A 21,841-nucleotide genomic window follows, 5' to 3' on the forward strand; every position below is an offset into this window, starting at 1 on the left:
CACACCTTTATTAGACACGTAAACAATGTAATAAAGAACATTTGACATCAATCAATCTAGGGATGTAGATATCTGGTCAGGACACTCCTCACTCTTTTGCCTTCACCTTCATTGTCCATTCCTTTTTGCTGACTTTATATACTCTGGCCCTAAACGTCAAGTCTGCAACAACAAGGGGTGATGGGTCAAATGCAGAGAATAATCTTGCCACACCTAGTGTGTGTGTGACAATCATTGGTACTTTAACTTAATACATGGCGGACAATAACTAATACAGTCCAAAAACTGTAGTCTTCCCTCAACGGGCAGGTAATACAAAGCACACACACCATTTTTTTTAATCACATCCACAAGAGCCTGCATTCTCGTTGTCTCTCCTTTGCCAAATGGACAAAGTTTTTCGCTAAGTAGATTCACAGCTGACCCAGACATTAGAAAGTTCTCCTGCCGTCTGAGAAGTGTTGTATCCCAAATAGCTGCAATTGCGCATTTTCTTCTCTAAAGGTATTCATGTGTGATTTCCACAAGCGTCTGTACATGTAGAAGAAGGAGAAACACGGGCATGTCTGGATGACTCACCTCTATATTTCCAGTGGTTAGCTCCAAGTTACGAAACCGCTTTATTATGAAGCTGACTGTGGTGCGTTCTTTCTGACGTCACATCCTGTGTGGGGCGCGGTCTTTCTGACGTCACTTCCTCTCCGAACTCAGTTTGTAAACGATCAATGAGTCAATAAAGCTAAGAGGCAGAAATTCAAGAAATACTGTACATGGCGCACTTACCCGTGTAAAAAATTGTCCGAAAAACGATGAATTAGTGTGGCTGAAACTGGACTAAGGTTAAATAATTATTCACGTAAGGGGTTATCTGGCTTAGTGTAGACATAGCCTGAGAGTCTGGTGCAGGATGTGTTCATATCTTCCTTATTCAAGGACAAAGTCCTCCCAGGTTCTTTTGTTCTAATGGCTTGTCTGAATATTGTGAGGAAACCAGACTTGAACATGAACAAGTCATTCTACAAATGGAGTAAGTAGCAATAGAGAAGAAGACCATGCCCGAGACGGTCTGCCGCGCTCTCTCTGTATGGTCCTTCTGCGCACATGCTTTGTTCCACTTTGATGCCCTTCCCTGGCAGAGTGGTTTGGGCGTTGTCCAATAAAACCCAAGCGTCTGTTTTGGACACACACTCACATCGTTTTGTTCCTGGCACCTCTTCTCACCATCAAAACCCCAAAATATTGTATGTGTTTGTGTTTGCAAAGATGTTATTGAACGGAACAAAGTGAATAGATACTGAAACTCCCTGCGGATTCTTTTAACAGATCCTAGGATTTCATAAGGAGTGATGGACAAATTGATTTGCATTCAAATGGTAGTTCAAGAATCGATTCTTATACACAAATGTTGTAGGCCATATCTGTGCATAATCAGCTGAAAGAGGAGCTTAAGTCACCTGTTTTTAAAAAGTGTTATCATAACTTAATAACCAAGTAATGTATTGCAAGAATTGATGTAAATCAGGAAGCATGGTCTATCAAGAATCAATCAATCAATCAATCAATGTTTATTTATATAGCCCCAAATCACAAATGTCTCAAAGGACTGCACAAATCATTACGACTACAACATCCTCGGAAGAACCCACAAAAGGGCAAGGAAAACTCACAGCCAGTGGGCAGGGAGAATTCACATTCAGTGGGACGCCAGTGACAATGCTGACTATGAGAAACCTTGGAGAGGACCTCAGATGTGGGCAACCCCCCCCCCCCCTCTAGGGGACCGAAAGCAATGGATGTCGAGCGGGTCTAACATGATACTGTGAAAGTTCAATCCATAGTGGCTCCAAGACAGCAGTGAGAGTCCCGTCCACAGGAAACCATCTCAAGCGGATCAGCAGCGTAGAGATGTCCCCAACCGATACAGGCGAGCGGTCCATCCTGGGTCCCGACGAGCGGTCCATCCTGGGTCTCGACTCTGGACAGTCAGTACTTCATCCATGGTCATCGGACCGGACCCCCTCCACAAGGGAGGGGGGGACATAGGAGAAAGAAAAGAAGCGGCAGATCAACTGGTCTAAAAAGGAGGTCTATTTAAAGGTTAGAGTATACAGATGAGTTTTAAGATGAGACTTAAATGCTTCTACTGAGGTGGCATCTCCAACTGTTACCGGGAGGGCATTCCAGAGTACTGGAGCCCGAACGGAAAACGCTCTATAGCCCGCAGACTTTTTTTGAGCTCTAGGAATCACTAATAAGCCAGAGTCTTTTGAACGCAGATTTCTTGCCGGGACATACGGTACAATACAATCTGCAAGATAGGCTGGAGCTAGACCGTGTAGTATTTTATACGTAAGTAGTAAAACCTTAAAGTCACATCTTAAGTGCACAGGAAGCCAGTGCAGGTGAGCCAGTATAGGTATATATGTATGTATATATGTATATAAAGGTATATACAGTATAGGTATATATGTATGTATATATGTATATAAAGGTATATACAGTACAGGCGTAATGTGATCAAACTTTCTTGTTCTTGTCAAAAGTCTAGCAGCCGCATTTTGAAGATTCCATTCAATTCTGAATGGAATCTTCACCCCAAGAATCGGAATCCAATTAATTTATAAGCTATTGTAAGAGTCACATCCCTAGTATTTATCTCCCAGAAGAGGGGACATGCCCAGACAGGGATGTTCTCGACAGTTGTTGTGAAGACACAAAGAAGTGAGACATGCTCCTTCGAGCTGTCCTATCTGGGGATGGGTATCGTTTACATTTTAGCAGTTACACGTACCGTTTCAATACTTTAATATTGAAAGCGACTTTATCGTCATTGCACTTAAAAAGTGCAACGAAAAGTGCTTGAACAGTGGTATGGGTTACGTATACTTGTATAGCGCTTTTCTACCTTCAAGGTACTCAAAGCGCTTTGACACTACTTCCACATTTACCCATTCACACACACATTCACACACTGATGGCGGGAGCTGCCATGCAAGGCGCTAACCACGAACCATCAGGAGCAAGGGTGAAGTGCTTTGCTCAAGGACACAACGGACGTGACGAGGTTGGTAGAAGGTGGGGATTGAACCAGGAACCCTCAGGTTGTTGGCACGGCCACTCTACCAACTGCGCCACGCCGTCCCCATCCACAAGAGCCTGCATTCTCGTTGTCTCTCCAGTGCAACAAATATGCTAATTTACATGCAAAGAAAGAAAACAAATGTCTTTCTTATCTTTATGGAAATGTGTGACATTCAAGTTGAACCGACTCGAAATTTAAATACTTCAAAGATCCATCCATCCATCCATCTTCTTCCGCTCATCCGAGGTTGGGTCACGAGGACAGCAGCCTAAGCAGGGAACCCCAGACTTCCCTCTCCCCAGTCACTTGGTCCAGCATTTAGACTTAGACTGAGACAAACTTTATTGATCCACAAGGGAAATTGTTCCACACAGTAGCTCAGTTACAAAAGTTGGAAAGGGTAAGAATGGAAAGGATAATACAGGTATAAAGTAGACTAAAATATCCTATGTAGCAATATGAAATATAACATATATGTAATATTTACATATTATATATACACTATATAATATATACTGATATATATATATTATTATATTTTATTATATTTGTATATATAATATACAATATATAACAAATCCCAATTACCTTGTACAATATTACATTATATGCAACAGCAGCATTCATGATGTTTAAGTTCACCTCACCATTCACATTCCTTTTCTTTGATGCACTACCGTCAGAAGAGTCTCCCTCGCGCTTGGGAGACATAATGAAAGAGGTGAAAGTTGACTAAAATGAACAAAAGGGACACTTTCCTTCCTCATTGCAGCAACGTGACTAGTCATCTTTCCGTGAGTTCCCTTTTTCTTTCTGTACAATATCAATAATTAATAGCCGTGCGTCATAACCACGGCACATCATGCCCCGAGGATTGTATCCCGTATTAAGTCTGGAGCGAATAAAGTGGAGCAAGACAAAGTTAGAGTGGTTTTTGTAGAAGTAGGTAAGGGCGGATGTTGTCACAAATTGTATTGTAAGCTTGGAAAACATTTGTGGTGAATTTGGAGAATTTGGGGAATATTGACACACTAAGAATAGAGGAGACATGTTCACACTGTGACCTTTGAAGAAACATAAATGTTGAATAATGCACTCGTATATTGCATAAAGTATTTGGCCACCTGCCTTGACTCACGTATGAACTTGAAGTGCCATCCCATTCCTAACCCATAGTGTTCAATATGATGTGAGTCCACCTTTTGCAGCTATTACAGCTTCAACTCTTCTGGGAAGGCTGTCCACAAGGTTGCGGAGTGTCTTTATAGGAATTTTCCACCAATATTCCAAAAGCACATTGGTGAGGTCACACACTGATGTTGGTGGAGAAGTCCTGGCTCTCAGTCTCCGTTCTAATTCATCCCAAAGGTGTTTGATCATGTTCAGGTCAGGACTATGTGCAGGCCAGTCAAGTTCATCCACACCAGACTGTCATCCATGTATTTATGGAACTTGCTTTGTGCACTGGTGCACAGTCATGTTGGAAGAGGAAGGGTCCCGCTCCAAACTGTTCCCACAAGGTTGGGAGCATGGAATTGTCCAAAATGTTTTGGTATCCTGGAGCATTCAAAGTTCATTCCACTGGAACTAAGGGGCCAAGCCCAACTCCTGAAAAACAATCCCAGAGCATAATTCCTCCTCCACTAAATTTCACACTCGCCACAATGCAGTCCAAAATGTAGCGTTCTCCTTGTAACCTCCAAACCCAGACTGGTCCATCAGATTGCCAGATGGCAAAGCGTGATTCATCAGTCCAGAGAAGGCGTCTCCACTGCTATTGGACTTGGTGATGTATGGCTTAGATGCAGCTGCACGGCCATGGAAACCCATTTCAGGAAACTCTCTGCGTACTGTACGTGGGCTAATTAGAAGGTCACATGAAGTTTGGAGCTTTGTAGCAACTGACTGTGCAGAAAGTCTTTGCACTATGCACTTCAGCATCCGCTCACCCCTCTCTGTCAGTTTACCTGGCCTACCACTTGGTGGCTGAGTTGCTGTTGTTCCCAAACTCTTAACTTTTCTTATTATAACTTGGGAATATTTAGGAGCGAGGACATCTCACGACTGGATTTGTTGCACAGGTGGCATCCTATGACAGTTCCTTGCTGGAAACCACTGAGAGCGGCCCATTCTTTCACATATGTTTGTAGAGACAGTCTCCATGCCTAAGTGCTTGATTTGGTACACTTGTGGCCGGGCCAAGTAATTGGGACACCTGATTCCCACCATTTAGATGGCTAGCCAAATACTTTTGGCAATATAGTGTATTTCGTGTCAAAGATGATGGTCCGAGACGTTATTTTTCTGAACCAAACCATGTTTGTCTTCGTTTTTCCAGTTTATTCCAGTGTCTTCCACGATTGCTCAGAGGTATTATGTGGAGTGTTTCAGCAAATCACTCTTTCTGTCTTCATTTTGTTCACAAAGTGCTGAAAACGTCTCGGCGTCTTCAGTGTTGTTTACCCCGCTGCTGTTGTTTGTATGCCCCCCCCCCCCCTCGGGGGGGTCTCCGTGCATTTAATGAAAGAAGGCTTGTCACATACAATCAGCTGCAACACGTGTGTGTGTGTGTGTGTGTGTGTGTGTGTGTGTGTGTGTGTGTGTGTGTGTGTGTGTGTGTGTGTGTGTGTGTGTGTGTGTGCGTGCGTGCGTGCGTGCGTGTGTGTGTGTGTGTGTGTTTTATGTAACATGCAGTGGACACGAGGTGGTTGTGACATGCAGTGGAGGTGATAGTCCCTGCAGCTGTGGACCATAATAATAATGATAATAATAATAATAATAATAACATAAAGTTGGGACATGTTTGCCTGTTGGAAGCTCCTGGTTGCTATGTACCAGCTTTTAAACTAGTTTAAATGCTGAGACACCAACATTTACAGTCTCGTGTGAGTCAGTTTTGCTTTCTATACTTTGTATATTTTAAAAGTTAATCCTCTGCTGTTGCCATTTCTAATATAAAGTAGTGTAAAGTTCTTACTTAGATCTGTCAGTAAACTCGCCATGAAAGCACTAAAACATACCGGTGTCGTGAGTTTACTTTATTAATCCAAGGAACTTTAGATATGGAGAGTTCTGGTGGGATTTCCGGACCATAAGGCGCACTGTTGATGAAACAATTTTCTTTTTTTTTTTTTTTCATAAATAAGGCACACTGGATTATAGGGCGCATTAAACTAGTCATATTATTATTTTTATTATTTTCTAAATGTAAAAGACTTCCTTGTGGTCTAAACCAGTGCTCCCCAACCACCGGGCCGTGGCCCGATTGGTACCGGGCCGCAGAAGAATGTTTTATTCATTTTTATAAAAAAAAGAAAGAACTTTTTTTTTTTTTTTTTTTTTTATTAAATCAACATAAAAAACACAATATACACTTACAATTAGTGCACCAAACCACAAAAACCTCCCTTTTTCATGACAAAAATTTCCCTTTTTCATGATAGAGAAAAAAAAAAAAGAATCTCCCCCACCCGGGCCGCGGGACAAATTATTAAGCGTTGACCGGTCCGCGGATACAAAAAGGTTAGGGACCACTGGTCTAAACAACATGTAATGGTGGTTATTTGCTCAAAATGTTGCATTGATGATGTTTTACACATCATCTTCAAGTTGCTTTCTGACAGTCGCTTCAGGATGCACCGTTTAGTGGGCGGTCTTATTTACGTGGCTCACCTTCGGTGTAGCGTGCAAGGACGGGAGTGTAAGAAGTGTCAAAAGATGGCGCTAACTGTTTTAATGACATTCACACTTTACTTCAATCAATAACGGAGCAGCATCTCCTCACCCGGAAACAACAACACCAGAAATTTGTCCCGTGAAAAACCGTTCGACCTGAAGTCTCTAATTACCAAAGTTCCTTGGATGAATAATGTAAACTCACTACACCGGTATGTTTTAGTGCGTTCATGGTGAGTTTACTGACAGATCTAAGTAAGAACTTGACACTACTTTATATTAGAAATGGTAACAGTGGAGGATGAATGTCACATAACAAGAAGATAGAGAAAAAGAAGCTTATCTACGTCGTCATACGGACTACAAAGGCGGACTCATGCAATTTTTCAGGATTCATGCAGATCCCAAATACAGATCAGCAGGTACCAGTAGGTAAAAAAAGTTGCTTTTGCATAATATTGCAAAACAAAACAGCAGATAATATGTCTTACCTTATGCACACACCATAATATCACTCCTATGTTGAAACACATCAAGCAGTGTGGCTTCATGGCTTACCAAAGTCCTACTAAACCATTATTGATAGATTTTTGAGCGCCTATGTGTAATGATCTATATTTTCAACGGAACATATACAATCTTGGTGTTGTTTACTTGAGTCATTTTGCCACAGTCTACACTTATCTCTTATGTTTGACTGCCATCTACTGGTCACACTTTTCATTACACCATGTACCAAATAAAATAGCTTTGAGGTCGGTAAGCAACACCAGACTAATTCCTTACATTAGGCGCACAGGGTTACAAGGCGCACTGTCAAGTTTTGAGGGGGAAAAGAAAGGATCTGAGGCCATATCGTATCACGAGTATTGTGTGTCGCTCACTTCCCATGTTTTATTATGTGTGCATGGTGTGGTGTGAAGAGTGTATAGACATGGAGCTCCATGTTGAGTGCACACACACACACACAGATGGCATCACTCTTGAATAATGCACTCACATAAAGCCAGGAGGTTCTATTGACTGATGTCCAAGTCTGTCCTCCATTTCACTGCGTGCTAAATATTACATACACTCACACATCCTCCTTTCTCTATGGATGTCTTCCATGCTGCATCCTCCCCCTCGTCCCTCCTCCATCACATCCTCCCATAGTCCTCCTTTTTTCGGCTCAGTCTGTTGCAGCTCAGAACCGAAAACCGAACACGGCGCCGGTCCTCTGCTTCCCGAAAAAAAAGCCAGTCCCAGGGCAGCTTCCCCCACTTTAAAAAAAATGCTGCTTCAAAGCCACTGCTTACTGTACAAGTGTGGCGGCGACACTGAGGGGACCGCAGTGCATATTTCACCATTGCATGGATGTCTAATTAGGTCAGTGTCATCCTCCCGTTGCCATGGCAACCGAAGTGTGGCGGGAGGAGAGTGCGATGGAAGGAGGCGGAAGCGCTGGGAAGTGACTGGGAAGGTTGCTGAAATATGCGAGGGTGTGTGTGTGTGTGTGTGTGTGTGTGTGTGTGTGTGTGTGTGTGTGTGTGTGTGTGTGTGTGTGTGTGTGTGTTGATTGATTAGTCACAGTTGTACCCGCTTCTGTTGACCAACTAAACAAGTCCCCCGCATTCTTCCTATGACAAAAAGTCGATTTCTATTGTCGACATGAAATCCGACACCCAAACGGGTCAATTTTGTGTATAAAGTCCCCGTTTATGTTGTATAATGTTGTTAATTCCGTTCTATTTCATTCATTTACAAAATCCAAAAGCAAGATGTCCAGTTGTGTAAATGGTAAATAAAAAAAGAATACAACAAATCCTTTTCAACTTATATTCAATTGAATAGACTGCAAAGACAAGATATTTCATCTTCACACTGACAAATGTTGGGGGTTTTTGTGCAAATATTAGCCCACTTGGAATTTGATGCCTGCGACTTTTTTTGAAAAAAGCTGGCACAAGTGGCAAAAAAGAGTGAGAAAGTTGAGGAATGCTCATCCAAGACTTATTTGGAACATGCCACAGGTGAACAGGCTAATTGGGAATAGGTGGGTGCCATGATTGGCTATAAAAGCAGCTGCCATGAAATGCTCACTCATTCACAAACAAGGACGGGGCGAGGGTCACCACTTTGTCAACAAATGCCTGAGCAAATTGTTGAAGAACAACATTTCTCAAGCAGCTATTGCAAGGAATTTAGGGATTGCATCATCTACGCTTTGTAATATCATCAAAAGGTTCAGAGAATGTGGACAAATCACTGCACGTAAGCCATCAGTGTGTAAAGGATATCACCACATGGGCTCACGAACACTACAGTAACTACAGTTGGCCGCTACATCTGTAAGTGCAAGTTAAAACTCTACTGTGCAAACCCAAAGCCATTTATCAACAACACCCACAAATGCAGCCGACTTCGCTGGGCCCGAGCTCATCTAAGATGGACTGATGCAAAGTGGAAAAATGTTTTGTGGTCTGACGAGTACACATTTCAAATTATTTTTGTAAACTGTGGATGTCGTGTCTTCCGGACCAAAGAGGAAAATAACCATCCGTACTGTTATAGGGTGAAAGTGTAAAAGCCAGCATGTGTGATGGTATGGGGGTGTATTAGTGAACAAGACATGGGTAACTTACACATGTGTGATGGTATGGGGGTGTATTAGTGAACAAGACATGGGTAACTTACACATGTGTGATGGTATGGGGGTGTATTAGTGAACAAGACATGGGTAACTTACACATGTGTGATGGTATGGGGGTGTATTAGTGAACAAGACATGGGTAACTTACACATGTGTGATGGTATGGGGGTGTATTAGTGAACAAGACATGGGTAACTTACACATGTGTGATGGTATGGGGGTGTATTAGTGAACAAGACATGGGTAACTTACACATGTGTGATGGTATGGGGGTGTATTAGTGGCCAAGGCATGGGTAACTTACACATCTGTGAAGACACCATTAATGCTGAAAAGTACATACAGCTTTTGGAGCAACATATGTTGCCATCCAAGCAACAATATCATGGACTCCCCTGCTTATTTCAGCAAGACAAAGCCAAGCCACGCGTTACAACAGCGTGGCTTCAAAGTAAAAGAGTGTGGGTACTAGACTGGCCTGCCTTTAGTCCAGACTTGTGTCCCATTGTAAATTTGTGGTGCATTACTTTTGTGGGTGTTAAAAAATAATAATTGTTTTTTAATAGTAAAGTCTTGTTTAATATTACAACATTTCAAAATAAGCTAATTCATAACTGATGTCCAGTTATTTTTTTCAGGTTTTATTATCACATTTCTGAGTGTTATTTGCAGGTATGACAATACGTTGCAATTGCAGTTGCAATTCCAAGTCGTGTATCGTTTATGGTGTGTCCTTTTGTGTTTTGTTGCACCCAAAACAGTGTTAATATTTTATGTATTGTACTGATTACGTAGCAGCTGCTGTATTGTAACGTGCATCTTAGTTGTAGTATTCTTAACAAATTGGGAGTTGTTGAAATCGCCATATAAAATTGCTCGTGCTAATCAGTACCATGTCAATAGCAAAGCCAGTGTATATTAGCATCAAGCTTGCGCATTTTTGGGAAAACTGGTGCCATACTTTACTTAGGACGGAGCGTTTTGAACCGATTGTTTTGGTGGCATTGAAAATAGAGGTCAGTTGGCGGAGTCAGCTCTCAGTGCTGCTGGAGTGATGGCCAATGCCCAAGTGTACTGTAATATGGCATCGTTGGATTTTTGCATGCTTCGTAGGAACATCAGGAATCGGTTGGTGCGAAAAAGATATTGGATTCAGTACCCATAATTTAGATACTGTCATGCCTGTTAAGCAAGGTTTATGTTTTGTCATGTTTTGTTTTGTTTTTGGACTCTTGCTTCACGTTTTGCATTTCCTGGTTTTGTTTGTTTCCATGCCAACCCATTTATTTTCACCTTGCCATCCTAGTCACGCCACGTCCCTCAGCTCTCACACCTGTTTCTCATTACCACTGCTACTACTTAAGTCAATTGCTGTCTGTTCATCGTTCTGGGAACTTTGCTTGCTTGCCTGCTTGCCTTCATGCCTTCACGCACACACGCTACCCTTGCTGCACCTCCTTCATGCCCTCGTCCATAGTTCCATGTCAAGTTAGTTGTTGTATATAGTCATAGTTAAATGCTTTTGTGCTAAGTCCTTTTGTTTATGTCCATAGTTCATTCATGCCATCGTGCAAGTGTTTTTGTTTTCCTGTTTGTATTTTGTAGCCAAGTTCTGTACCTCCTTGTGAGCACCCTTAGTTTGGTTATTTTTTATTATAGTGTTTAAATAAACAAATATGTACCTGAATTCTCATCTGGATCGTGCCAATCATCCTTTGCGTGAAAGAAGCAAAACAAATCCAAGTCCATGTGTGACAGATACACCATATTGCCAAAAATATTTGGCCACCTGCCTTGACTCACATATGGGAAGGCTGTCCACAAGGTTGCGGAGTGTGTTTATAGCAATTTTTAATCATTCTTCCAAAAGTCGAGAAGGCCTGGCTCTCAGTCTCTGTTCTAATTCATCCCAAATGTGTTCTATCAGGTTCAGGTCAGGACTCTGTGCAGGCCAGTCAAGTTCATCCACACCAGACTCTGTCATCCATGTCTTTATGGACCTTGCTTTTGTGTACTGGTGGACAGTCATGTTGGAAAAGGAAGGGGCCCGCTTCAAACTGTTCCCACAGGGTTGCGAGCATGGAATTGTCCAAAATGTTTTGGTATCCTGAAGAATTTAAAGTTCCTTTCACTGGAACTAAGGGGCCAAGCCCAACTCCAGAAAAACAACCCCACAACATAATGCCTCCTCCACCAAATGTCACACTCACAATGCAGTCAGAAATGTAGTGTTCTCCTGGCAACCTCCAAATCCAGACTGGTCCATCTGATTGCCAGATGGAAAAGTGTGATTCATCAGTCCAGAGAAGGCGTCTCCACGGCTCTAGATTCCAGTGGTGATATCCTTTACACCACTGCATCCCACACTTTGCACTGGACTTTTTGATGTATGGCTTAGATGCAGCTGCTCAGCCATAGAACCCCATTCCATGAAGCTCTCTGCGTACTGTACGTGGGCTAATTGGAAGTTGACATGAAGTTTGGAGCTCTGTAGCAACTGACTGTGCAGAAAGTCTTTGCACTATGCTGACCTCTCTGTCAGTTTACCTGGCCCACCAATTGGTGGCTGAGTTGCTGTTGTTCCCAAACTCTTCACTTTTCTTATAATAATAAAGCTGACAGTTGACTTTGGAATGCTTAGGAAGGAGGACATTTCACGACTGGATTTGTTGCACAGGTGGCATCCTATGACAGTTTCACTCTGTAAATCACTGAAAGCGGCCCATTCTTTCACAAATGTTTGTAGAAACAGTCTTGATGCCGAAGTGCTTGATTTGATACACCTGTGGCAGGGCCAAGTGATTAGGGACACCTGATTATCATCATTTGGATGGGTGGCCAAATACTTTTGGCAATATAGTGTATAAAAACTGTCATGATAATCCGATTCTGTCATGATCCGTAGTCTGGATCATGTTTAGTTTAGTTATTTTCTGTTAGTTTGGACTCCCTTTGTTGTTTGTGTACCTTGTGAGCTAGTTTGGTCACCATGGTAACGTATTAATTTCACCTGCTGCGGGTTCCAGGCGCACACCTGTTTTTGTTAATTGCTTTCTTATTCAAGCCTGCCTTGTCCCGTCAGTCAGTCTTGGTCCCTTGTTTGCGGTATGCAACTGTTTCGTTGGTATTTACTAGATTTCTTGTTACCTGATCCTGTGCTAGTGTTAGCATTAGCTTCTGTGCTTTCGCCACACGTTTCTTTTCGTCTGTTTTTGTACCAGTGGTTTTGTTATTAAATCATTCTTACCTTTACGTTGTTGTCCGGAGTGTCTATGTTTGCGTTGGAGGAACGATCCCGCATTAAAATGCGACCCACACGTGACAGATTCCTTAAAACGACATGACTGCTGTATGGGAAGGACAACGGTAGAAAATGGAGGAATGGAGGGATAGTTACACTGCATTAGTTCAGTGCAAAGCAAGTTTCAAAATAAAAGCATGGCAGTTTTAATTTGGATTCTACCACGACAATAAACAAACAATATTGCGTCCGTTTTGTTCCGCTACCATCCAGACCATAATATCCTCCCCGGAATTATGACACCAATGGATCATTCAAATGAAAGCACAACCATCACTTTTCCAGCGGCGTAAAAAGCAAAATGCATTGGTATTTCACAACAGTCGCCGCCGCCACACCAGAATTACGAAGCCTTTATTTATTCAAGCGCGGCACATTGAGACAAAAAGGGGGCGGGGCAAAAGGAGCATATGTTTAAGCAGGACATAAAAAAAAAAAAAACGTCTTTAGCTGGCGGGACGTCACATTGATGAAGTGGAGCGTGCGGCGAGGTGTAATTAAACGTCTTGTCTGGACCGGGAATGGGTTTTCGGAGCAAATAGGAAAATAAAAGGTCCAACGAGATAGTGATATAAAGACTGGAGGAGCGCGTTTGGCGGCACGATTACACTCAAACTGTCGTTAATCAGCGCCGTTATGGAGGTTTTGCACATTTTGTTTGTCAACTTGCATTTTACTGGAGTGCTGATCCAGTAAAATGTGTGACATCACTGGGAGGCGACACCGTCCTGTCACGACAAGATGGGCAGGCGAGAACTGCCTTTGAGAATTACCCTATTTTCCAGACCATGGGACGCACCTGATTATAAGGCGCACTGCCGATGGATGCTCTATGTTCCATCTTTTTTCATATATAAGGCGCACCGGAGTATAAGGCGCATTAAAGGAGTTATATTATTATTATTATTTTCTAAATGTCAAAGACTTCCTTAATGCTGGTTCTTTGCTCAAAATGTTGCACAGATGTTTTACACATCATCTTCAAGCCGCTTTCTGACAGTTATGCCGTTTTGTGAGCGGTCTTATCTACATGCCTCCACTTGGACAGCGTCTTCTCCTCGTTGTAGCGTGCAAGGACGGGAGTAGAAGAAGTGTCAAAAGATGGCGCTAACTGTTTTAATGACATTCAGACTTTACTCCAATCAATAACAGAGCAGCAACGGGCGCTATAGCTCGCTTGATAGAGTGGCCGTGCACTTATGTGAATAATATAAATACAATATATTATACTTTTAAGTACAGTCAAAAAGGAACATATGCATTATACAGTCTGATGGCTGTCGATATGAAGGATCCGTGTTCCGTGTAGTTAGAGAGCATAAGGAGAAGTGCTAAAGTGTTGCATATAACAACTGTGCAGGATGAAGAAGATACACATCTCCTTTGGCTTCGGAAGTTAAAATGCACAAATTCCACAAGTACACAAGTAGTTAGCAGTAACAGACGTACTTACGCATGGAAAATTGGACCAAAAAAAGCTAACCGTGTATCAACGTATGAAATATTGCACAAAATATGGATACATAACTTTGAAAAAGGAAATAGAAATTCATAGAAATATATGGGAGCTAATACCAAGTATTTTGAACGTTATGCTGAGTTTTTTCATGTATTCATTTTTCATGCACTTATTTGCTTTATTTATCTGCCACTCGTGGAAGGGCGGTCCATGAAAATAATGCCCAGATTAATCCGGTCCCTGGTGCAAAAAAAGGTTGGGGACCCCTGCTCCAAAACACTCTTAGGGTGGCCTATTTGTTCTCAAGTGTTACGTGTTCCCTTACTTCTATTGTCTAATGTTACATTCATACCATAAATAGATAGACAGACAGACAGACACACACACACCATCATCAATTACCCGGGCGTTCATTTAGTGATTGGTGACTCTTTAAAAGACTCAACTCACACAATGGCAATGTTTCTGCTGCTACTGCAAGATGCCGCAGATCGTGTCCCATGGGATGGAGCACATATTTCACCACCATGTAGACATATTTGCCCAAAGTGACCAAATATTTGTTTGAACGCTTTAGGCTACCTCAGCAGTCCCCCCTTTCTTAAATTTATGTTTTGACATTATGTATTTCCCCCCCGGGATGATACGAATTTGTCTTCTGTAATCTGTTTGTGTTTTCTCTGTGTGTTTGATGTTTGGCTTTTCCGCTGGAATTATGCCCTTATATGGGGAATTAAGGGTGTTTACCTATGCAAATTACGGAATTAAGGGTGTTTACCTATGCAAATTACGGAATTAAGGGTGTTTACATATGCACATTGGTGAAAAAAGGGCGTGTTTGTATGCAAATTATGATAGACACACACGCGCTAACCATTTGGCATTCAGCAACTTAAGAACAGCGGTGGGGGAACAGTTTGGCCGTTTAAGAACACGTCATGAATTTGAATGGACTCCTATTAGGAAATTACTTCGGAAGAAAGATAAGAGTAAAAGTTAGGAACTTATTACTGAATGGGGCCCTATGAGTCCAAGTGGGGCAGTGGCCCAGCAGATTCAGCAGATAGCCCCACATCATCAAAGGGTTGACACAAATTGGTTTTTAGCTTTTGCCCTTGCGGAGGACTCCTAAATCCTCCCGAACCGCTGATGAAGACCACTGAGTGTTTTAAGTGGACTTATGCTCCTTTCCTCAGGCCTGACCACGCTGCAGGTGGTCCTGGACACGGCGGCGGAGAGGAAGTGGCAAGTGACGGCCATCAACGTGGGCAACCTGAAGGACGAGCGCAAGGACGAGGCGTACCGCTCGCTCTTCCAGGACCTGGAGAACAAAAAGGAGCGCAGGGTGATCCTGGACTGTGAGCAGGACAAGGTCAAAGACATCATGGACCAGGTAGCTCACTTTCCTGATGTTCAACATGAGCCATATTTATTAGACGTGGTCTGGAATGTCGCTGCTCAGGTATCAGGGAGCAGCAGGCGTCACATTCCAGGTGCAGGTACAAAATGTTATTATATAAATGTACCTGCAGCAGTCCTTCCCACAAACAGAGGTGCCAGTCAAGCAGCGCGATTAGCTTCAGGTGTGTCACACCTGTCAGACGGCTCAAAGGCTACAAAAACTGAGCTATTTCTTTCCCTGCTGCTGCCGCTGATAAGGGAAGTTGCTTTGCAGCGGGACATCTCTATCTGCCAGCGGCACTGCTGACAACACCACAGGTTGTTCAATTGGCGATAATGCCCACCGGCGTCAGCCACGCGTGAAACGCCGAGGAACTAGCTTGTACGCTATACTGGTATTAGCACTGCAAAAACTGAAATCTGAGTAAGATGAAATATCTCAAATAAGGGTTATATTCGCTGATGGATCATTCTTCTCTCTAAGATTTTATGTTAAAGTGTTTTACTTGTTTTAAGTGTTTTGCTCCTAAATGATCTCAGTAAGATATTACAGTTTGTTGCTGAGATGTGATGACCTATATTGAGTCAAACATGCTTGAAACTATAATATCAAGTGTTGCAAAGTTGTGTCATAACACTCACAAGTATAAAACTACTTTTTCAAAGTAATCATTTCTTATTTCAAGCATGAAATAAAAAAACAAGACTTTGAAAAAATGATGTCTCATATTAAAACAGATGACAGCTAAATGGACTTAGCTGTTTTATTTTCAATGAAACAATAGAAAACAGGTAATCAAATAATAGTACAGTTGGCACAATACAGTAAAATGACTGTAAATATTTCAACATTTAACATGTGACACTTCAAACAATTTTGAACATTTAGATGAATTCTTCAAAATTACAATTATATACATTTATTTATATATATATATATATATATATATATATATATATATATATATATATATATATATATATATATATATATATATATGTGTGTGTGTGTGTATGTATGTATGTATATATATGTGTGTGTGTGTGTGTATGTATGTATGTATATATATATATTATACACACACAATTTTATGTATATATATATATATATGTATTGAATATATTTTATTTATTTATTGAATATATTTTTATTTATTTATTTATACACTTTGTATGTACATTATATATATATATATATACATATATATTTTTTAGTTTTTGTGTGTACATATGCTAGCAAGAGCACATCTAAAATGTTGATCCTCGCAAATTAACAGTTCTCATTTGTGACTTTTTGGTTAATACCCTCTGATAATCAAAAAACAAAGCACCGATCACATCACATAGAAAAGTGTTGAAGCATTGGTTGAAGCATTCAGTTTGGAATAGAACTCAAAATGTAGAACAAAATGTGTTTTCCGTACAACCCGTCCAAAAACACACATACAGTACACACAAGTAGAAAGAACAGGAAGACTTATTAGAGGTAGGAAGTTAAGGTAAACATTAGGGGAGGAAGGTGGAGCAAGAGAACAACTCACATACTAAGCTCGTATTGATTGATTGATTGATATAGTTTTAATTCAAATATGCAAAAAAAAAACAAAAAAACAAGAGCAAGCATGATCCAATACAGTGCTATAGCGTTAACAACCATTATAACAAAGTGAAAACAATGGAGAATTAAAAAAGAAAAAGAAAACAGATGAGCATTGGACTTTCTCTTTTTTTTTTTTTTTTTTCTTACATATTTGAAAAGGAGTGAGAAGAAGTGTACACTTATAGGACCAGGTCTCAGTTTGAGACCAGGCAAAATAAGTACATATGAGCACATATCATCACATAGAAAACCCCAGACTTGCAACAGGGTCAGGTACGGCCATCCGACTTGAAACTGCCGTCATAACGCAGGGAACAAGACACTTTTTAACTATCTTTATCAATGTCAGGTTGGGACGTTGATTTGACCATTGAAATTTGGTTATTCCCCACCCTGGATCCAACATTAATCAATCTCGTCTCAATTTTACAAATACGATTATTTTGCCACGTCTTTTCAAAGTCATTTTTTAAGGATATTTATGTATAGACAACATTGTATCAATGGGTTTATGACTTAGTTGTGCCTGATTGTGTGTTGCTATCATTTTGCAGGTCATCACCATTGGCAGACATGTTAAGGGCTACCATTACATCATTGCCAATCTGGTAAGGAGTAAACCATTTCTACATGTGCTAGGGTTGTACTGTATACCAGTATTAGTACAGTACTGACATACTAATGAAGCATATTCAGTATTATACCGCCTTTAAAAAGTACCGGTCCCCCAACCCCTGCCCCCTGTCGTTGTCACGTTGTGTCATTGTTGGTTTTACGAGCAGAGGAGCATGTTCGGCAGTGCACGATCACAGAGTACTTACAAGCAGATACAGTGTGTAGACAGAAAAGGGAGAATGGACGCATTTTGGTGTAAAAAGTAAAGATAAAGGTGAAGTTATAACACTGAAACACACTCAAGAGAGGTGATTTAAGACATGGCTAGCTAGCTAGCGGCTAACGACCATCGGCAGTCTGCAGTGTTTTATCTACTTCTAAATCACTAATCCTCGCCTCCATGCCGACAAATAAAGTAAGTATCTTACAAGTATCATTATCACTGCAGGACGAGAGAATAGCTAAACATGCTTCACTACACACCGTAGCTCACCGGCGTCAAAATGTAAACAAACGCCATTGGTGTATCTACACCTGACATCCACTGTAATGATATCAAGTACAGGTGCGTATGTAGTCAATACTATTATGATTACATCAATATTTATTGGCATCACAACATCGTCTTTTGTTTTTTAAAAATGTATATTGTGTTTATAAACTCAGTTAATATGTCCCTGAACACATGCGGACTTTGAATATGACCAATGTATGATCCTGTAACTACTTGGTATCGGATCGATACCTAAATTTGTGGTATCATCCAAAACTAATGTCGAATATCAAAGAAGAGAAGAATAAGTGATTACATTTTAACAGAAGTGTAGATAGAACATGTTAAAAGAGAAAATAAGCAGATATTAACAGTAAATGAACAAGTAGATTAATAATTCATTTTCTACCGCTTGTCCTTAATAATGTGTAGAAAATATCAGGTGGATAAATGACACAATATTTTACTGCATATGTCAGCAGACTAGGAGTCTTAGTTTGTTTACTTACTACTAAAAGACAAGTTTTATTGCATGTTCACTATTTTATTTAAGGACAAACTTGCAATATAAAACAAATGTCTAATGTAACCTAAGATTTTTTGTGAAAATAAAGCCAATAATACAATTTTTTATGATCCCCTTTTTTTTTTTTTTTAGAAACGTACCGAAAAGTATCGAAATACATTTTGGTACCGGTACCAAAATATTGGTATCTGGACAGCACTAACATGTCAAGTTCAACTCTTTTTTTCAGGGTTTTGTTGACGGTGACCTCTCCAAAATCCAATACGGAGGCGCCAACGTGTCGGGCTTCCAGATTGTCGATTTCGACGACCCTCTGGTTTCCAAGTTTGACCAGAGGTGGGAGGCTCTGGAGGAGAAGGAGTATCCAGGAGCAGACAGTAAAATAAGGGTGAGTGTCAGACGTCGTGTTGGAGCTTCGTCAGTTAGCATTAAATATGCTTCAGACCTAAGAACTCTGCATTATTAAACAAGTCTGGCCGAGAAGACCATTCTCCTGGGCCTTGACGATACATGTGATCCTACTGGTCTACCATGGATGTTTTCAACAAGTGCTCCGTCTTCAATCCCCGCTGCCGCAGTACACGTCGGCGCTGACCTACGACGCGGTGCAGGTGATGACGGAGGCCTTCCGCTACCTGCACAAGCAGCGCATCGACTTCACCCGCAGAGCCAACAACGGCGACTGCCTGGCCAACCCCGCCGTTCCTTGGGCTCAGGGTGTGGAGATCGAGCGAGCGCTGAAGCAGGTAAGACATCCACGCCCGTTCCCTCCCTCATAAAGACGGGTTGCTATGGCGACGGCCAACCCCTCCCCTTCGGGAAACACCGACAAAAGCGGCGGGCGCTCTGAAGGAAATGATTGATGTTGTCCCTTCGGATGCTCGCACTCACAAAATGGAAAATGTTGGCCAGAAGCTTTTTCATGCGAGGCTGCCACTAAGCCAGCAAGACAGGTTGATATTTGCACGTTGGACATAATAAAGCCTTCCTCTCGCTGTGGCAGCGCTATTTACTGAGAGCCAGGATGCATTGTCAAACTAAGACAAAAGTTCATCTCTTACATTCTCACAGTTTAGAAATGGAAGATGCAGCATTTGGAGCAACAGAGCATTGGATATCTTCCTCATGAGTGCTTAGACCAGGCAGGAGTCCATTAATCCTGTTGACTGGACAACTTCTTCTGTTCAAGATTGTGCTTATGTTGGAGAGTTTCCCGGCCAGGGATGGGTTCCTTTCACATTTCAGTCGATACTCTTAAGAAGACGGCACAGAACGCAGGGACGTCGTTTTAGCTCTATTTATTTATATATTTACGATAGAATGGACTTGGAGAAGGCATTGGACCGTGTACCCTGGGAGGTCCTGTGGGGAGTGCTCGGAGAGTATGGGGTATCGGACTGTCTTTTTGTGGCGGTCCGCTCCCTGTATGATCAGTGTCAGAACCTGGTCCGCATTGCCGGCAGTAAGTCGGACACGTTTCCAGTGAGGGTTGGACTCCGCCAAGGCTGTCCTTTGTCACCCATTCTGTTCATAACTTTTATGGAAAGAATTTCTAGGCGCAGTCAGGGCTTGGAGGGGATCCGGTTTGGTGGCTGCAGGACTAGGTCTCTGCTTTTTGCAGATGATGTGGTCCTGATGGCTTCATCTGGCCAGGATCTTCAGCTCTCACTGGATCGGTTCGGAGCCGAGTGTGAAACGACTGGGATGGGAATCAGCACCTCCAAGTCCGAGTCCATGGTTCTCGCCCGGGAACGGATGGAGTGCCATCTCCAAGTTGGGGAGGAGACCCTGCCCCAAGTGGAGGAGTTCAAGTACCTCGGAGTCTTGTTCACGAGTAAGGGAAGAGTGGATCGTGAGATCGACAGGCGGATCGGTGCGGCGTCTTCAGTAATGCAGACGATGTATCGATTTGTTGTGGTGACGAAGGAGCTGAGCCGGAAGGCAAAGCTCTCAATTTACCGGTCGATCTACGTTCCCATCCTCACCTATGGTCATGAGCTTTGGGTCATGACCGAAAGGATAAGATCACGGGTACAAGCGGCCCAAATGAGTTTCCTCTGCCAGGTTGCAAAAGTGCGTGGTTGTCTGTCTGATGACAAATTGAACCGGAAGCAGTATTTTAGCTTTTCCTTTGCATGTTTTTAGCATAACTGTAACATCTTTGTCCAGCAGGAGTCCTATTGTCCTTTTAAAAAAAGTCTCATTAAATAGTCGTCCAACTTTTGTTTCAGAAATGAAAATACAAAAAATGGCCAGAAATGTGTTGTTTGATTAGCATTGAAGAATTAGAAATAGAATCAACTAAAGGTACGCGGACCGTTTTGTGAGGCGCTTTGATTTCTTTTTTACGAAAAGTGATTTGAAAATGAAATGAACTTACTTGCTTACAATTTTGAAAACAGACACATATTTCATATACACAGGTTGTTTACACAGCGTTGTGTTGTAGGTGACAAAGTGTACTGTCATTGGTTACTACAGGGGCGTCCAAAGTGCGGTCAGGGGGACATTTGCAGAACAAAGCTCGAGTTTTGTTGGCAAGTAAAATATTGTCGGAAATAAAAACCAAATAAAAACATAAGAAAAATACCAAAAACACATATCAAAATGGGAAAAAGCTGACATTTTAATACTCATAACTTCAATCAATCAATCAATGTTTACTTATATAGCCCTAAATCACTAGTGTCTCAAAGGGCTGCACAAACCACTACGACATCCTCGGTAGGCCCACATAAGGGCAAGGAAAACTCACACCCAGTGGGACGTCGGTGACAATGATGACTATGAGAACCTTGGAACTTCAAGTATTACAATGTGTAACTTATAACACAAAGCTGACATTGAGTTTTGATATATAATGTCTGTTTGTGCAGCATTTTTTGGGGTGGGACAAAATAAAAAATATCAAAATGTCCCAGACATACTTAAACATTCAGATTGTGTATCAATATTTTAGCTATTTTTTAAATGAATTTTTACTGTTGTTTTTTCCGACAATATGTTGCACCACAACAAAAGCCTGCGGCCGCTCTTTGGACACCCATGCTCTAGCTC

At 41.7% G+C, this 21,841-nt stretch overlaps 1 protein-coding gene across 2 annotated transcripts in view; it reads left to right on the forward strand.

Annotated features, from left to right (window-relative positions):
* gria2b (glutamate receptor, ionotropic, AMPA 2b) overlaps positions 1-21,841 on the forward strand; it is a 94,949-nt gene that overhangs the window by 43,362 nt on the left and 29,746 nt on the right. For both annotated transcript variants that reach the window (XR_009805043.1, XM_061892166.1), the window contains exons 5-8: positions 15,346-15,542; positions 17,705-17,758; positions 19,014-19,172; positions 19,363-19,530. Coding sequence is in view for 1 of the 2 variants with exons in the window: in XM_061892166.1 (XP_061748150.1) it covers positions 15,346-15,542; positions 17,705-17,758; positions 19,014-19,172; positions 19,363-19,530 (578 nt within the window). In the remaining variant the exon portion in view is untranslated. The remainder of the gene's footprint in view (positions 1-15,345; positions 15,543-17,704; positions 17,759-19,013; positions 19,173-19,362; positions 19,531-21,841) is intronic.

This window comes from Nerophis ophidion, linkage group LG29 (assembly GCF_033978795.1).
Source record: "Nerophis ophidion isolate RoL-2023_Sa linkage group LG29, RoL_Noph_v1.0, whole genome shotgun sequence".
Lineage (NCBI taxonomy): Eukaryota > Metazoa > Chordata > Actinopteri > Syngnathiformes > Syngnathidae > Nerophis > Nerophis ophidion.